Here is a 17014-nt window from a genome sequence, read left to right as displayed (position 1 = left end):
GGTGGCTGGAACCAGCTGTGGAAGGAGCTGTTAGAGTGGACATTTCTCCCCTACCGATTTATTTGGGTGAGGACAGCTACCCACCTAGGAGAGAAGCCACCAGCAAACAACCAGGAACATATTGAGGGGTGCTGATGGGATCCCAGCTCGGCAGAAACTGCCCCTCCTTTTGCAGTAGGGTGTCCCCACCGCTCAGCAGTGCACCAGTCACTGGGGACGACACAGAGCCTAGAGCAGTGCTGCTGATCAGGCCTAGCTCCCATACTGTCCCTGCCAGTCAAGCCGTGTGTCCCTGATGAAGTCACTTTTGTCCCTGAATTTAAGTCTCTTTATCTTTAAAATGGGGGTCCCTCTGTGAGCCAGTGGCAGAGCTGGCTCCAGTGACCTGATTCTGGAGCCTGTGCCTCCAAACACTGCAGTAGACACTTCTGTGCAGCTGGTATCCAGTAAATGTCCCCAATAGGCTAGGTTGTCCCTGATGTCCCCAAGCCCTGCACCCCCCACTTCAGCCTCAGTTTCCCCCACAGTCGCCAGATGAGGTCGCATCTAGCCCACGGCCTCCTGAGCTTCCGTGTTTCCTTCACTCCCTTCCCATCCCTGCTCCTCACTTCCACTCGGCGTTGAGCAGCCCCTGTCTGATCCTAGACTCTGCCCAGCCATCCCACTTCCCTGGGGATCCTGCCCACTCCACAGAGGGTCCCTTCCTCTGTTCCCAGGCCCCCTCGTGGGGTGCCCCTTCACCCCCCTGCTGAGTTCCCACGGGCCTCCCCTCCTCCCGCTCCCGCTCTCCTGGCAGCTCTCGACAGCACAGCCTTGTTTCCCAGGGAACAATGTGTCTGTGTCACAGACAACAATGTCCTTTCATCTCAGGCGTGCTGGCCTCAGTGCACACTGGGACGCGGCACAAAGGGTGCTTTGTGCCACTCAGGGATGTGAGCTCCTGGCTTTGCCACGTCGGTGCTGCCGACCCAGGGTCCAGTGCCTGGGTGCCAGTTACGCAACAGTTTCTGAGGGCCATGGGGTGGCCCCGGGACTGTGCCTGCCCTCCCCTCCTCCACCTCTGCAAGTTAACCCTTGCCGTGTGTCTGCTGCCTTGCCCACACTCTGCAGCCTCCCACACGCTTCTCTTCCCCTCCCAGCTGGGCTTCGCCGACCTGAACCTAGCTGAGTTTGCGGGATCAGGCTCCACAGTGCGCTGCTGCCTGCTGGAGGGATACGACACCAAGAACACCCGCCAGGACAACTCCATCCTCAAGGTACCAGGGACCCTGCTGCCTCTCGCTTCCCTCCCAGGATGGACCTGACTCCCAGCAGAATCCTCCAGAGGGTTATTAAAATACAGGTTCTTGGGGCTGGGTGCAGCTCAGTTGCCTGGTGCCTGCCTGGCATGCATGAGGCCCTGGGCTTAACCCCTAGCCCAGGGATTGGGGCATTATGTGGGCCCTGGGATCAGGACCTCAGCTTTGCCATCTGTGGTGGGTGGACCCAGCAGCCTGAGGGTTTGGCAAGCATGTTCACCAAGTCAGCCTTGTGCTGAGTGCTTGCCGCCTCCTACCTCACGACCAGACGGTAGCTAGTTGAAGCCCCAGGTGTGTGCAGGAGGAGGGGAGTTGAAATATAAGTTCCATCATTTGCCCCCTCACAGGAGATCTGGTACTTGACCCCCAAAACATTGCCTGAGGTGTGAGGGGGGCTTGGTGGGAGAGCACTTGCCTAGCCTGCGAAAACACGAGGCACTGGTTTCCATCAGCAAAACACACACACCTCAGCCAACCTGACTGAGGCAGCCTGGCTCCTGTTGGAGTGGGGAGGGTAGAATCCGTGTCCTGACCCATGTGCTCCGGGGAAGCCTGATCCGACTGATGGCCATGTACAGGTCTCCAGTGGCCAGGACAGCTCCCACCCTTTGGGCAGCTGCCTCTTTGGCCTCTTGGGAAGAGAGATGTCTGGATGGCCACTACCAGCACACCTCTTCCTCCCTCTCCACACCTTTCTACCTGGTTGAGAAGACAGGCTCATCCTAACCCCACCCAAGGGCTGACCCAGGAGGAGCCAGCTGTGCCCTGTGCACAACTGGGCATGAGATGGTGGCAGGGGTTCCAGAGGTACCAGGAGAAGTCCAGGATGGCTGTACTGGGGCCAGGCCTTTCAACCTCCCCAGTAGTAGGCCTGTGCACCCTCAGCCAGAACAGGTCAAGGGAGCCTGGGGTCAAGTGGCCTGGGATTCAAGGACATCTCCCCGACATCCCATCTGCAAGGTCTTGGGCAGTCATTTCCCCCAGTCTTTTTTTTTTTCTAAACTCAGGGCTTTCGCCTGCTTTATAGGCCACTGTGGTGACTGAGTGAACAACCCATAAAAACACTAAGCCCAAGCCAGGTATGCTGGTATATGCTTGTCATCCCAGTGATGTGGAGGTTGAGACGGGATCACAAGTTCAATGCCAGCCCCAGCAACTTAGTGAGACCCTGTCTCAAGATAAGAATTGAAAAGGCCATTGCCCGTCTTTGCCCAAGTGGATGTTCAGTTCCTAACTGGCTTCATGCTTTACATTCATTGGACTGTCCCAGCTGCCGCCTGCCTGGTGGACCCTGTGAGCAACCCCCAGACCCATGAGGGGCTCTGTGAGACCTCTTCCCACTCCTGTCATGGTGGGCTCTGTCCCTCACACAGCTGGGCACTGCAGATGGGTGTGAATGTGGCCCAGCCCTGGAGGAGCTCCGTGTCTGGTCATAATTTAATTTTCATTTTTATTGATGCATTATGGTGTAGTCAGTGGTGGGATTTGTTGTGACACAGTAGTCCGTGCACACAATAGCTAGTCATAATTTAAAATAAGAGGAGCCGACTTACACACTCCCTGCAGTGCCCAGCCAAGCAGACCCATCTCGCGGCGTCTCCCCGCCCGCCAGGCAGGCCTCAGGATCCACTGCAGCCTCCACGCAGGAAACGGGTGCTCGGTGTGGGCAGGTGCTTCGCCGTAGCCCCAGCCGTGCAGGAGGAGCAGGAGGCTGCTGGGCAGCACGGCTGACCCCTCCCCTCTTCCCATAGGTCACCATTGGTATGTTCCTGCTCTCTGGAGACCCCTGCTTCAAGACGTGAGTGCTGGCCTGGCTGTAGGAGGGGTGGGAGCTCAGGGGATGAGGGGACGGGGACCTTCCCTCCTCCAGGCCCTGAGGCTCCTGTCTTCATCTAATCCGGAGAGGGGGCACCCTAGTCATACCTATCTGTCCTTCCAAGGCCACCCTCCACTGCCAAGTCCATCTCCATCCCGGGCCAGGACTCCTCCCTGCAGCTGACGTGTAAAGGTGGCGGGACCAGCAGCGGTGGCGGCAGCAGCACCAACTCCCTGACAGGGTCCCGGCCCTCCAAGGCCCGACCCACCATCCTGGGTTCAGGTACCGTTTCCCCACCTCCCACCCCTCCCCTACGCAGGACCCAGGCTTTTACCTCAGCAGCGCCCTGGGGGAGACGGCGCTGGAAAAGGTGGTGGACGGTGTGTGTCTGCCCTGCTTCCACAGATGGTCTAAGCACCGACTGCGCTGGCCACAGTGCTGGGGCCTGCACCAGTAGAGGGTGCAGTGTCCCTGCCCTCGTGGCCCTCCAGTCTCAGAGGGAAAATGGGCATTAACCAAACCATAATAAATCCCAGGCATGTCCACCTGCAGATGTGCTGAACAGGGGGACAAGCCCAGCAGGTGGGATCTGAGTGCCCAGCGAAGGCCTCCCTGAGGAGGTGGCATCTGCACTGTGACCTTGGGTGTGGGACACGGTTTGCCAGGCAGATGAATGTGCTCTTGCCCTCCCCCTTGCTAGGTGAACTTGACTGACCATCACACCTCTTCAGGACCAGTGTCCTCTAAAAAATTGGATTGCTAAAAAAAATAAATAAATAAAATAAGTTTGAGGCCAACCTCAGCTCCTAAGTGAGACCCTGTCTCAAAATTTAAAAATAAAAAAAAAGACTTAGTGACTTAGTTATTCTAATTCATTTTAATGTTTGTGTCATCCATGTTGCTATGTATTTATCTATAATGTGGTATGTGTATATTAAAGTTTGCATTTCCTAAATAAATAAATAAAAATTAAAAGTGGGATTGCTAATAGTCACTACATTCCCACAAGAGTAGTTAGAGAGGAGGTAGGCCTCAGGTGGCTCAGCAGATGCTTCTTGGGTGGTTCTGACCCCAGAGCCTAAACGCGTGAGGGACCCTCTGACCTCAAGGGCCCTGTTTTCTTGCCGATGCAGCAAGAGAGACCCAGAGCAGAGCTGGGTTCTTGCCTGCCGTGGCCTGGAGGTTGCATCAGGAGGAGCTGCGGGCACCAAGCTCTCTCCAGCACCGGGCAGGGGGTTCCCAGAGGAGACAGCTACCTGGGATCCTGACCACCTCAACACAGATGTCCTCGTGCAGGGTGGGAGAGGCACCTCTCCTGGGCTGGGTGGACTTTGAGTCCCCACTTGCCCCTGCAGCTGGTCCCCTACGGAATGCAGAGAACCTATTGAGATTTAAAGACACCTGGCTTTAGGGGGCACATTGACAGCCTTGGAGTCCAGCCCATGGCCTGGGGGTGCTTGTTTCTGGAGCAGGGAGTGGATGAGTCCTGTGTGTTGGTGGGGAGGCTGGTGGGCGGCACTCAAAGCCCAGCAGAAGCCCCTTCCCTGTGTCTCTGCTGGGGAGTGCGTTCTGAAGTGCACTGGGATAGAGACACTGAGCTGTCCTTTGGGGCCTGGCCTGCTCCCCTGCCCCACCCTGTTCTCCTTCACCTGACTAGGTCTCCTCCCATACCGCAGCCTCAAGGCCTTTGTCTGTGTCTCCTCTCTGTCTGGAAGACCCTGTCCCTGATGTCCTGTCTGGCTGCCTCCTTGCGTGTGTGATCCAGAGGTCTTGGCATTTAGGCCATCTTCCCAGGGAAGCTTTCCCCTTCCAGCCTGGCCAGGGCCCGCTCCAGATCACTCACTGCAGATAGGAGTAACTGCGGCTCAGTTTTTGCTTTTTTTTTTTTTTTTTTTTGTGGTGCCAGTGATTGAACCCAGGGCCTTGTGCATGCAAGGCAAGCCCTCTACCAACTGAGCTGTATCTCCAGCCCCTGTGGCTCAATTTTTGTTCGGCAGCCTTCCTCCTTGCTGGCCAGTAGCAGGTGTCCAGTACTAGGAGGTCCCCAAAAGCTGTCTGTGGAATGAAGGGACCTGGGTTCAGATGGTGACTGTAGGTTGTTGCCACTCCTACTAGATCTTAGTTTCTCGGTCTGTTATGTGGAGATAGGGCGCCCCTGTGGAAGGCTGAGTGCGTGGATGATGAGGGGGGCACCTCTGGGTAACCCGGCTTTCCTTCCAGGGCTTCCAGAGGAGCCAGACCAGAACCTGTCCAGCCCCGAGGAAGTGTTCCACTCCGGCCATTCCCGTAACTCCAGCTATGCCAGCCAGCAGTCCAAGATCTCCGGTGAGTGGTGGCCTGGCCCCGCTCCCATGTCTTCCCACATCCCCAGATTCCTCCTGATGACCCTCTCCGTGGCTGTCCTCCTACCTCCCAGGCTATAGCACGGAGCACTCCTGCTCCTCCAGCCTCTCGGACTTGACCCACCGCCGAAACACATCTACCAGCAGTAGTGCCTCTGGGGGCCTCAGCATAGCTGTGGAGGGCGCTGAGGGTGGTGAGCGGGAGCACCGGCCCCCTGAGAAGCCACCGAGGCCTCCCCGGCCCCTGCATCTGTCAGACCGCTCATTTCGGTGAGTCCCACTGCTCAGTGCTCCTGGAAGGACAGACCCCTCCCAGTGCCCCCCTCCAGCTCTTACTTCTTTACCTGTTACACAGGACCATCAGGGTCCCCACTTCAGAGGGTTGGGTGATGACAGTCAACTACTGATGGTTATAAGGGACATAGCCCCATGCCTGCAAGCCGCATGTGTGTAGTTAATGTTGTTTATGATTCTGTGACTTGGTCAGGAGCATCGTCAGTGGGCCAGGAGACTCTGTGCTCCCTGAGTTGAGCCTTAGATCTTCCAAATACACGTTCTGAGGCCTGGAGTAGGCCAATGTCCTCTTTGTCAAAGCAGCCCTAAGCTGGTGTGAGGGTTAAATGAAATGCAACATGGAATGCAGCTGGAACATTCCAAGTGTCTTGTTGCCGCTCTGACTGATGTGTCTCTGTCCATCCCCCACCCAGGCGGAAGAAGGACTCAGTGGAAAGCCACCCGACGTGGGTGGACGATACACGGATTGACGCAGACGCCATCGTAGAGAAGATCATGCAGAGCCAAGACTTCACGGATGGCAGCAACACTGAGGGTGAGCTTGCCCACATGAGTGAGCTGGGGTAATGGCGCCTGCTCTGGGAGTGTCCCCACCCCTACTCAACCTCCATCCTCCTTGTCCCCACAGACAGCAACCTCCGGCTGTTCGTGAGCCGCGATGGCTCCACCACTCTGAGTGGCATCCAGCTGGCCAACAGGTAGGGACAAAGGGACAGGGGAAGGTTGCCCAGCGGCTATGGGTCAGGGTGGTGAGAGCAGTCTGCAGCCCCCTGACCTGGTTTTAAATGCCACCTTGTCACCACAGTGTGACCCTGGGCCAGTCATATTCCTGAGCCTGTTTGCCCATCTACCAGGTGATGTAGACAAACTCTCACCTCTGGTGGAACCCTGAAGGACACTCTCACGATGGGGGCCACCTGAGAAAGGGTCTAGCACAGGGCTTAGCACACAGCAGAGGCTTAATGCATGTTTATTTTGGACCCTACTTTTCTTCCCCTTCCTGCTAGATCTGGGAACCCATAAAATAATGTTGGCGATGACTCTTTATAACATTGATGACTCTTTTTTAACATTTTTTTTAGTTATTGATAGTCCGTCCTTCCTTCCTTCCTTCCTTCCTTCCTTCCTTTCTTTCTTTTTCTTTCTTTCTTCTTTTCTTTCTTTCTCTTTCTTTTCTTTCTTTCTTTCTTTCTTTCCAAAGCTAAGGATCGAACCCAGTGTGTCACACATGCTAGGCAAGTGCTCTACCACTGAGCCACAACCCCATCCCCAATGACTCTTTAAAGCACCAGCTACATATCAGGCACTGAGCCAGGTGCCAGGGATACAGCCATGAGCAGCAGTGACGTTGAGAGGAGAGAGGAAGGGATCAGACTTGTGCAGGAACCCTACAGTGGTGGAGTGCTCCTCAAGGCTTCGGCTCAGAGCATGTGCCTGGCTTACACCCGCTCACCACGCTTCCTGCATGTAGGGTTGTGCTGAAAACTTTTCTGTGTTCAGTGAAAGTGCCCAGTTAAGATCTGGGTCCAGAGCAGAAGAGCCTTAACTAGACAGCCCAGGGCCCAGAATCTGCCATGTTGTGCTGCTCTGCTGACCCCTGCTGGCCTAAGCTTGGAATTACAGTCACCGTCTCCCAGCAGTCCTCTTGAGTTGCCCTGGGTGGAGTGGGCAAGAAAACTGGGGGCTTCCTTGGAAGTTTGTAAACACCCCTCCGTAGCCCTCTCTGAAACTGAGGAAACGTGTCTGGGGGGAGATTATGGCAGGTGGCATGCTGTGTCCCAAACGTCCATGACTTACTTCACTGGTGGTTCTGGCCACAGTAGGGAGAAAAGCTGGCCAGGCTCCCTCTCCATGGCCTTCTAGGCAAACCTCACGAACCTCTGAGCCTTGTTTCATCATCTTTCAAATAAGCCAGGATGACTGTGAGGATGGGGGCAGCACACTGGGAGCACGAGTGACTGGTGCCCTGGAGAGTCTTGTGCCAGCTCTCTGGCCCCTGCAGACTCTGATACTTAGCATCTCTGTCACCCTGGGCAAGTGACCACATTTCTGAGCTTCAATTTCAGCCCCTCTATAGCTCAGGACTGCCTGCTTCTGAAGCACCCCAGGACCTGGCCCAGGGAAGTGCTTATAACCGCAGCATCGAGGGGACATGCCGATCTCTGTTCCCTACAGGGTCTCCTCTGGGGTCTTTGAGCCAGTGGTGATTGAAAGCCATTGAGGAGCAGGTGAGCCGGCTGGAGAATGGCCCTGCCATCTTGGTTATCCAGACCCACAGCATTCCACGAGGAACCTTTCCCTTTGGATCCGCGCCGCATCTCCTCTGTGCCTCATCCATGTACTCTAGCCCACACCTGCCCCCAAGCATAATTCCATTGTCCTCCCATCCATGCGGGGAGCCTCCTAGCCTATGAAGGCCTGGGCACCACTGTGAATATTCTCTGAACCACTAGAGGGCAGGACAGGCGGGCCCATGCTGCAGAGGAAGCCAGAGATGGCCAAGACTGTTCCTGCCAGAGACTGACCTGGCCCCCAGCCAAGGATGCGCAGCAGCTTCTCAACATGTGGAACTGCTGTGGCCAAGGGGCTTCACCCCTGTGACTCACATCAGGAGCACCAGCTTCAGCCAGGCCCCAACAAGGCCTTGCTCCATTGCCTCCATGTCCTCAGGGGACCAGACCACCCCCAGAATCCTGCCACCTGTGACCCGCTGCTTAGTACTTCAGCTGTCCCTTCCCTGTGTCCTGGGGGAACCGCTGGCGGCCTCTTCCTGGGAGCCAAGACCTCAGACCCCACCCGCATTCCAGATGAGAACTCGCCCTCCCCAGTGATGTTCTGCTGCCCTGGCAGCCTGCACTTTGCACATGCTCGTCCCCAGCACGGTCCCATCAGGCCACTCTTCCCCTTCCCTGTGCCACCTTCCCGAGGACTCCTGGGTGCTGCTGCTGTGCAGCCAGAGGCCCGGGGTCAAGCAGCCCGGCTGGAACGGGGCTCTGCCTCTGCTCTCTCTAGCCCAGCCCAGGCCTAAGACCTGTGCTGAGAAAGGCCTGAGCTTATGGTACCCTCTGCTCAGGGCTGGATCCTGAGCAGCTGGCTTTCCTGCGGGAAGGACTGGGGCCCAGCAGGGCTGGGCAAGCACAGTCCCCAGCTCTGCGCTCAGGTCAGCTGGCCCAGGCTGGGGCCCTGCTAAAGAGGTGAGTGGGCTCTGGCTGGAGCTGGCTCCCTGCCAGACAGGTCCCCACCCTCCTCTGTAAGCACCCCCACCTCCAGGTTCAGAAGAGGTCGGTCCAGCAGGGGCCTGCTTTCCCAGTGGGGAGCAGACTGGCCCTGCCCCCACCCTGCCCTTGCCCAAGCCCCTGCTCTCAGCACTTTTGCCTGTGGTCCTTGTACTGGCTTGAAGGAGGGCTCTGGCTGCCTGCCAGGCCCTGGACAGACTTCCCTGCCCCCGAGTCTCTCTTATTTTGTATAAACCCAGCGGGCTGGTGTTTAGTTAGCCCTGTAGGTTTTTTTTTTTTTTCTTCTTCTTCCCTTCCTTTTTCTTTCTTTTTTTTTTTTTTTTTTTTTTTCTCTTTATTTTAGTTCTCAGTTCGATGTTTCCTCCTCCTCCAGTGAGGGGAGGTGCCTCTGTTCTCTGCCCCCACCTGCTGGCTGGGTCCCAGCAGGACTGTGGAACCAGGTGGGACCAAAGCCAGGGCTCTGGTTCTCTCTGGGTAGGGTGTAAGTGTCCTCCCCAGGTGGGAGGGTTCCTCACCCAGTCCCCAGCTGGCAAAAGTTGGGGTTTGGAACTCCCTGGCATTGGGACCAGAGCATTTCTGGGGTTTTTGTTGTCATTGTCTCAATCACCTAATAACTCTTTAGAAAGTGAATGTCAGAAGGTGCCTGCCAGGGTGACAGCATGGGCTGTGGCTGGAGAAGGCTCTGGTCAGCTTAGAGAGTCTTTTCTACCTGGCAGAGACCTGGCACTTTAAAAGGAAACTGGCTGCACTGTCTCAGATGAGGTGACCCCTAGAAGATGGGGAAGCTGTGTCTGTGACCTCACTCAGCCCAAGGAGGTGCAGTCAGGGTCTTATTGGGGTCTGATTCAAGGTTCTGGGGCTCTCGGCACAAAGCAGCTTTGATGCTGTGGGGGAAGACTCCCCCATACCAGGAGCTCCAGCCCCACACAAGCTAAGGTTTGAGCTGGATGGTCCCCTCAAAAGAAGACAGTCTGCCACCTCCTCCCAGGCCAGGCCCTGGGTCAAAGTAACAGGTCTGAGAATTAAACCATAACCAAATGAAGGCTGGCTAGAGCCAGAGGCCTGGAGCTCTGGCCCCCTCCCCACGTGAGAGCCATTGCTTCAGCCCTCAGGTTCCTTCAAGCTCAGTGAATTCCACCAGGCACCTTCAGTGCCTGGACTTCAAATTCTATATATACAGAGAGAATATATTAGAGATATTTTTGGAAAGGAATTGGTCTGTGCAATGCCAGTCTGGAATCTTCTTGAAAGACAGTTTAACGTTTTTACCAGGAGATTTAAAGAAAATAAAGGTCTACAATATTTTTAAGATTCATTATTTTCTAGTCACCCCACAAATGATCTGCCAGGATGGAGAATGTCCCTGTCTTCCTGTCTAGAGAAGATGGAGGAGGGCACCATGGGTTGTTTTTTTGTTTGTTTGTTTCTTGGTTTTAATCCTCCTTTCTAACAGAATGTTGCCACCACTGCTCTCCATCCTGTGGGCTGTTTGTATCTCTATCCCAGCTTCTGTCATAGAAAATAACATTGTAAGGGGAACTCAGCCTAGTGTCAGTGTCTTGGTTTGGGGGGTGGGGATTAAATATTGCATTTTTTGTTTATTTTGCTGTTTTGTTTTTTACCTTGCTGTTTGCCATATTGACTTTGGGGTCAAAGACAATATCAGAAGGAAGCTGGGTGTGTTAAGGTGACAGTCCATGGGTGGGGAAGGCCTAGATGACCAGATTCTAGTTGTCACCTCCTTATTACTACAGATTCCTGGGGAGGAAGCAGGCCCAGGGGGACAGTTGCCATGCTCACACCTAGTGAAAGCTCTGACATCTGAGCCAGTGGGTTCTGACCAGGCTCTGCAGGTCAGGTGGCCTCAGAGGAGTCTGCCTGAGGGCAAATAATTACCTGGTTCCTCAGTTGCAAATGCAGATAAATGAAAATGTGAGTGTACAACTCAAGCCACCGGAGGTGGCCATCTCTTCCCAGCCTTTCTAAAGCCCCTGAAAGGCCTTGTCTCCAGGCCCCTCACCCTGTTCCTGGGTCCCCAAGCCACAGAGGAGCCCAGTGGGTTAGCCAAACTCTGGGAAAGGCTAAGTCACCCCATGCCTTCAATGAGCTTAGAGGTGGCAGGAAGCCTAGAGGTTTGGGCCAGGCCAAAAGAAGGCAGCCACTGACTGTCCCAAAACATCATGATATCTCCACTCCTCAGGGCTGACCCCAATCATGGCCCCTTTAAGCCCCAGAGGGCGGTTATCAGTTCCTTCCCCTATGCAACTCTTGGAAGGGGAAAGTTGACTCAGGGGCCCCTAAAGACAGTGACAGACCTAAAGGACCCAAGAAGACATTCTGTCCCCAGAGAGCGAGCTATGCCAGATTCCCACCTCATCTATCTCCCAAGCTCCAAGTAGAGATAGCAGAAGCTGGATGAGTCACTCACATCTCCCACTCTGTGCCAAGCCCCATTCTGGGTGCTGGGGATACAGTCATGACCCTACCTTCAGTGAGTTCACAGGTAAGCAGGCCCAGGCCATGGAGCAAATCAGCTAATTCAAATACAGCAATGTGACAGAAACACATGTGGGGGCACAGAGGAGCCCTTATCTCCAGCTAGAAAAAGCAGCTTCCTGTGGACAGTGTGGCATCTGGTGAGACCTGATGGGTAAGAAGCAGCCACCTCAGGCACTGAAAGCATCAAAGATGATCTGGCCCAATCTCCCCTTGTTCTCAGAGGAAAGCATCTCCAAGACAGGATAGACCTGCCCACAGGGACTGTCAGAAACCTGTGACACCCTGGGCCTTAGGTGCAGTTGATGAAGGGAGGAGTCACCTGGATGGCCAGGAAAGCCAGGCCATGGTGGGTTGGGCGTCCCCCTCTGCAACTGAAATCGAAATCCCAGACACTCGGGAGACCAAGGCAAGAGGATTGCTAGTTTGAGGTCAGCATTGGCAATTCAGTGGGACCCTCTCTCTAGAAATAAAAAGCGCTGGGGATGTAGCTCCCTGGGAGAGCGACCCTAAATTCAGTTCCCACACGGAAAAAACAAAAACAAAAACAAAAACGAAACAAAGAAGTCCTCCCCATTCCTGCGGGCTCAGGCAGTGAACACGCTTTGCACTCCTTCCCTAAGCAGACAAATTAGGGCCTCGGAACCAGGGAGTGGGGTCCCCAGGTTCCAACATCGGATTCATCACCCACTGCGATTATTATCTTTGGAAGACGGGACTTCACACCCGAAACCCCTTCTAGCTCTGGCTTTGGGCCTATGGGATGTTTAGAGATGGACTTTTTGGAGGAGCGGGTCTGAGAGGAGTATGGCCACCAACGCAGTCGGAGTTCTCGGCTCGATTCCGCTCCCTAGGGAGATCCGGGAGGCAGCCCGCTTTACAATCCTCTTGAACAACTACATTTCCCGACATGCAAAGGGCGGGGGCGGCTGCCGGTCTCGGGTGACATGGGCCTGGGCCGTGCTACGGACTACGACTCCCAGCGTGCTCCGTGGCCTAGGGCCGGAAGGGCCCGGATCCGGAATTGGATGTGGTTCACTGCTCAAGTGGCGGAGCTGGGGGGAAATGGTGAGGTTGAGGCCGGGTGTCTGTGGGGTCGGAGGCGTCTGAGGGTGGGGCTGGGGGGGGGGGTGCTCGGGAGCGGAGGCTTGGGCACTCGGAGCCGGATTGCTCTCTCCTGGCCCGTGTACGGGTGAAAATGCTGAAGCCCGGCGGGAGCGCCTGGAGATGATGCAGAATCCGCCACTCTGTACAGCTGTTGAGTGAATGAGAAGTTTAGAGCATAATTTGGCCGCGATGCCTCTTCCAGTAGTGCACCTAAATGGATAGTCGCTTCGTCTTCTGAGCCCTCCCTTTTCTCCAGGCCACAGGAACAGACCAGGTGGTGGGACTCGGCCTTGTTGCTGTTAGCCTGATCATCTTCACCTACTATACCGCCTGGGTGATCCTCTTGGTATGTCTGCCTCCTCCGCCCTCGGCTCACCTTCCCCCATCCCTGGATCTTGAAGTCGACCCCTTTACACCCTGTGAGCAGCTGCTATGTGCCAGGCACTATGCGCGGTGCTTTACTTGCCTTATATCAAGAAGTCTCCAGAAAGCACTAAGAAGGTGCTAGTGGGTTCTGCATTTGTAGATGATGAAGCTGAGGCCCAGAGAGAAAGGTCTGGCCCAAGTTTGCCTCTCTACACTTGGAAGGTTGCACAACATTGGGAAGCCCTGATCCGGGTTTGCTTTGCTTTTGAGGGGGGTTCTGCACTTCCTTTAGCCGGCTGGCTCCTGAGTATATTAAGCAACCATGGGTTTTATGAGGACTTTAGGGGGGTTTTGTTTTGTTTTCAAATGGAAAAATCTGCTTAATAAGTGCAGTGTGTTTGGAAGACAAACTCTTTCATAACTTGATATCCTGTAGAGAAAAAAATATTAGTAAAAACGACCTGGGAACCCAGACTGGGAATTTCTGGTGAGGCCCGTAGCTAGACTCTCTTAGGGCAGGTCCTTTGTCTTCTGTTCACTGCTGGCTCCCCAGCACTAACCTAGCACAGGCACTGAGCAAGTGCTCAGCAAACAACTTTTAAATGATCAGAGGAAGAAACAGCAACACCCAAAATGCTATCATCTTAAAGAAAAGCAAATGCTTTCCCAATGCTCTGAATGGAGTCAGTCCTTTGGAGGAGATGGGATGTTTGGGCTTGGGGGCTGGGCAGGGTGAGCAGTGCTCATCAGAGCTCTGCCCCTCATGCCAGCCATTCATCGACAATGAGCATATCATCCACAAGTTCTTCCTCCCTCGAGCATATGCTGTTGCCATCCCCCTGGCCGCGGGTCTCTTGCTGCTCCTGTTTGTGGGTAAGTCATCAGCCCCAATCCTGGGAAGGATGTCACCTTTGCCACCACCCTCTCCTACCCTTGACATGCTTTCACACTTTCGCAATTATTATTGTACATCTGCTTGAGGCTTCTGGACCCCTACTTTCCCTGAGGTTTCTAGGCCACAAGTCAGTAACTTCTCTGGTCTTCCCAATGCCTCAGGCTCTTGGGACTAAGGACTTGACTGTCTCCCTTTTCCTCTCCCCTCCACCATCATCACTTGGCTCACACCTCAGTCACTTCCCACCCTCTTGTTGCCCTGGATCATAGATCCTGCATCTCTTTACCTCTCATGGCTTCCTTGGGAAAGGAACTGTGTCTTCAGCACCAGCACAGGCTGTGACACTGAGTTGGTGCTTTAGAGTCAATCAACAGATGACTGGACAGTGGGATTAATGAACCGGTGGGTGGTGGGCAGGTAGTAGGAGGGCAGGGGCATGAATAGGGGAGTAACACATGGACCTCATTTTGGCCATGGAATCTAAAGCACTAAATGGAGCTAGCATCTTGCCTGTGGCAGGCACTCACCGTGACTGTTGAATGGATGAGTGGATTTGTGGTTTGATGAACGAACGGGAAGGAATATGAGCAGCTGGCCTGGGGGTGGTTGGGCAGGGACATGACTCTCCATGTGGTCATTTCACCCTGCCCTGGCCTCCCAGCACCACCAGCATGGTATCAGCTGGTCTCTCTGGTCCATACATTACAGGATTATTCATCACCTATATTATGCTGAAGAACCAGAGGGTGACCAAGAAGGCTCAGTGAAGGCCCAAAAGAGAGGAGGCTGCCGGCATCTTCTCTCCGTCCATCCCCTCCAGAGCAGGGACCAAGGGTCAGAGCCTGTAGGACAGTCCAGGCGAAGCAGCCCCTCCAGCCTGGCTGCCATGCAGCCCTCTTAGGGATGGAGCTGCTCAGGCAGACCAAGCCTCTCCTGCTCACTCTTCCAGAAGCCAGGAGGAGGGAGAAAGACCTGGAAGCCTCCCTTTCATTCCCTTCCATCTCAGGGCCTGCCCGCCTCACTCTCAGACCATCCCTTTTCCCTCTGGGTTCCACCTCCTTGCTCAGTTTCCCTCCAGTGACATGCTGATGACGTGGGACTTAGCAGGGTGTGAGGAAGCACATGGCCTCTCCCTGTGTCCCCTGAGCACTGCTGCTCCCCAAAGGCAGCTTCTGAGTCGGACACAGCCCAGACCCCACAAGGACATCTGGACCTGGAAAGCCCTGGGGAAAGCCTGAAGACCCCAGGGCACTGGGACACATTAAGGCAGCCACCCCAGGCCCCCAGGCCATGTTTACCTAGGACGAGCAGGCTCCTGGCCCAGAGTGGCCTGTTTGGGAGAACTCAACAATAAATGTTGATGGTATGTTTGTCTCTCTGTCTTCCTTGACTAGGGGAGCGGGGATGGAGGGGCTTGGGGCTGGTCCTACATTGGTCTCTAATCAGGAGACCCGGGTTTGTGCTGTGCCTGCTCTGCACTGTCCCTGTGCTGATTATGGGCTAAAGCAGGAACTGGGACAGATGTAGTTCTGACTGCTAGAGTTCACAGCTGGGGAGTAGGCAAAGGCATGCCCCTCTAATACTTTAATTTAATATGGTCTAATAATTTAATATGGTCTAATATTTTAAGGACCCTTGGGTCACTCCCCTAAGTGCCCCAGTCTGTGGTCCATCTCCTGCGTCCAATAGCCCAAGTCAGTGTGGCTGTGGCAGGCTGCTTTCACTGGGTGTTCTGTTGAATGAGATGGCAGAGGAGACAGCCTGGCCATCTGTCCCACCAGCCCCTCAGCCTCAGCTCTCCCCGATGCACTTAGGGAAAACCTCCATCCCTCAAACCTTGGGTGCTCACTTGTCACAGAGAAAAGGGGACCAGCTGCAGACACAGTGGCCCATCCTCAGCTGCTCCACCCTCTCTATCCTCCAGGCCAGGCAGAGCTGCCCGCTGGGCTTTGGATCCTGTCTCTAGTAGAAGTGTCCTGTCGTTGATGGTCCCCTCTCTTCTGGGAACTGTCTGTGTAACCAGCTCCTCCCAGTATGTCCTACCATGCTCCAGGCTCTCGCTTACAGGACCCTCCATCAACCCGATGATTCCTTTCAGATCACCCTCTCCCACTCTCACCTCATGCTGTACTCAGTCTCTCCCCATCACTCCAGGAGGACTGTACCCACCAAAGCTATCAGTGATGTCTGCTCTTTAAATTCAAAGGACACTTCTGCTCCATTAAGCTTGTGACATCTTTCAGTCTGTGACGACTGTTCTGCTCAATGTGTCTCTGGCCCTCATACTCCTCTATTCTGCCATGAGATGCTGGGCTCTTCAGGGTCGGGTTGTAGGCCTTCTCTCCCCATACCCTCCCTGGGTGACATCACCTTTCTTCTTGTCACCTTGCAGAGTCTCAGTGCCCCTCCCCACACTCTTGAGCATATCACCTTATTTCCTTCATCGCCCTTCACACTGTGAGATTGCCTGGTTCGCTTATTGGCTTATTACATTGCCCCCTAGAGTGGGCATGCCACCCATGCAGGAACCATGCAGGCCTCATTTCCCAGTCAGTGCCCAGCAGAAGCTTGTGCTTGATGAGTATACATTGGACCCTTGTGAGTAGGGGGTGCCTTCGGCCTGGCTCTCCTTTCAGCCTCGATGCATTAGTCCCTAGCTGTCCGCTGGAGGTTGTGTTGGGACCCCAGATTCATCTATCATGAGCTGAATTCTCACTTCCCCCAAATCTGGCTTCCTTCATGTCCTGTCCCTCTCATGACTGATGTTCTATGTCCCCAACCCTGGCTTTCCTTCCCAACTCCGCATCCACATAACCCCAGCCTCTGCCAGTTTTCCCTCCCCTAATCTCACCCCAGCCAGCCATATTTCTGGTGCCAAGATACCATCCTCTGCCAAAACCAGGGAAGGCTTCCTCGCTGCCCTCTCCTGCATTCCAATGTGATTGTGCACAATAACCAATGTCCTTTCCTGTTTCCTCTCTCCACATTTTTTTATTGAGCATTTGTACATAATACCAGTGTCCTTTCAAAAATGCTTATCTGGGGCTGGGGCTGGGGCTGTGGCTCAGTGGTAGAGCGCTTGCCTAGCATATGTAAGGCACTGGGTTAGATCCTCAGCACCACATACAAATAAATAAAGGTATTGTGTTCATCTACAACTAAAA

The 17014-nt window shown here is 54.6% G+C and overlaps 2 protein-coding genes across 2 annotated transcripts in view; both read left to right on the top strand.

Annotated features, from left to right (window-relative positions):
* The window catches only part of Eeig1 (estrogen-induced osteoclastogenesis regulator 1), a 33698-nt gene extending 23111 nt beyond the window's left edge, over positions 1-10587 (top strand). The window contains exons 4-11 of the mRNA XM_027943780.2: positions 1140-1256; positions 3050-3096; positions 3239-3396; positions 5335-5439; positions 5531-5726; positions 6164-6285; positions 6379-6448; positions 7926-10587. Coding sequence (XP_027799581.1) covers positions 1140-1256; positions 3050-3096; positions 3239-3396; positions 5335-5439; positions 5531-5726; positions 6164-6285; positions 6379-6448; positions 7926-7971 — 861 coding nt within the window. The 3' untranslated portion in view covers positions 7972-10587. The remainder of the gene's footprint in view (positions 1-1139; positions 1257-3049; positions 3097-3238; positions 3397-5334; positions 5440-5530; positions 5727-6163; positions 6286-6378; positions 6449-7925) is intronic.
* A 1495-nt stretch (positions 10588-12082) lies between these two features.
* Dpm2 (dolichyl-phosphate mannosyltransferase subunit 2, regulatory) lies at positions 12083-15216 on the top strand. The gene is made up of 4 exons (XM_027943792.2): positions 12083-12550; positions 12846-12935; positions 13726-13828; positions 14559-15216. The coding sequence occupies exons 1-4, from the start codon at positions 12290-12292 to the stop codon at positions 14615-14617; spliced, it is 513 nt and encodes a 170-aa protein (XP_027799593.2). The 5' UTR covers positions 12083-12289; the 3' UTR covers positions 14618-15216.
* The last annotated feature ends 1798 nt before the right edge of the window (positions 15217-17014 follow it).

This window comes from Marmota flaviventris, chromosome 13 (genome assembly GCF_047511675.1).
Source record: "Marmota flaviventris isolate mMarFla1 chromosome 13, mMarFla1.hap1, whole genome shotgun sequence".
Taxonomy (NCBI): Eukaryota; Metazoa; Chordata; class Mammalia; order Rodentia; family Sciuridae; genus Marmota; species Marmota flaviventris.
The sequence above is the reverse complement of the archived record's forward strand: the minus strand, read 5'-3'. Positions and strand labels throughout refer to the sequence as shown.

Excerpts from the sequence above, each read along its gene's own strand:
- Dpm2 (XM_027943792.2), top strand. The coding sequence starts at position 12,290 with ATGGCCACCAACGCAGTCGGAGTTCTCGGCTCGATTCCGCTCCCTAGG. Across the intron at positions 12,936-13,725 it reads CCGCCTGGGTGATCCTCTTG|CCATTCATCGACAATGAGCA; the intron begins GTATGTCTGCCT and ends CCCTCATGCCAG. Across the intron at positions 13,829-14,558 it reads CTTGCTGCTCCTGTTTGTGG|GATTATTCATCACCTATATT; the intron begins GTAAGTCATCAG and ends CATACATTACAG.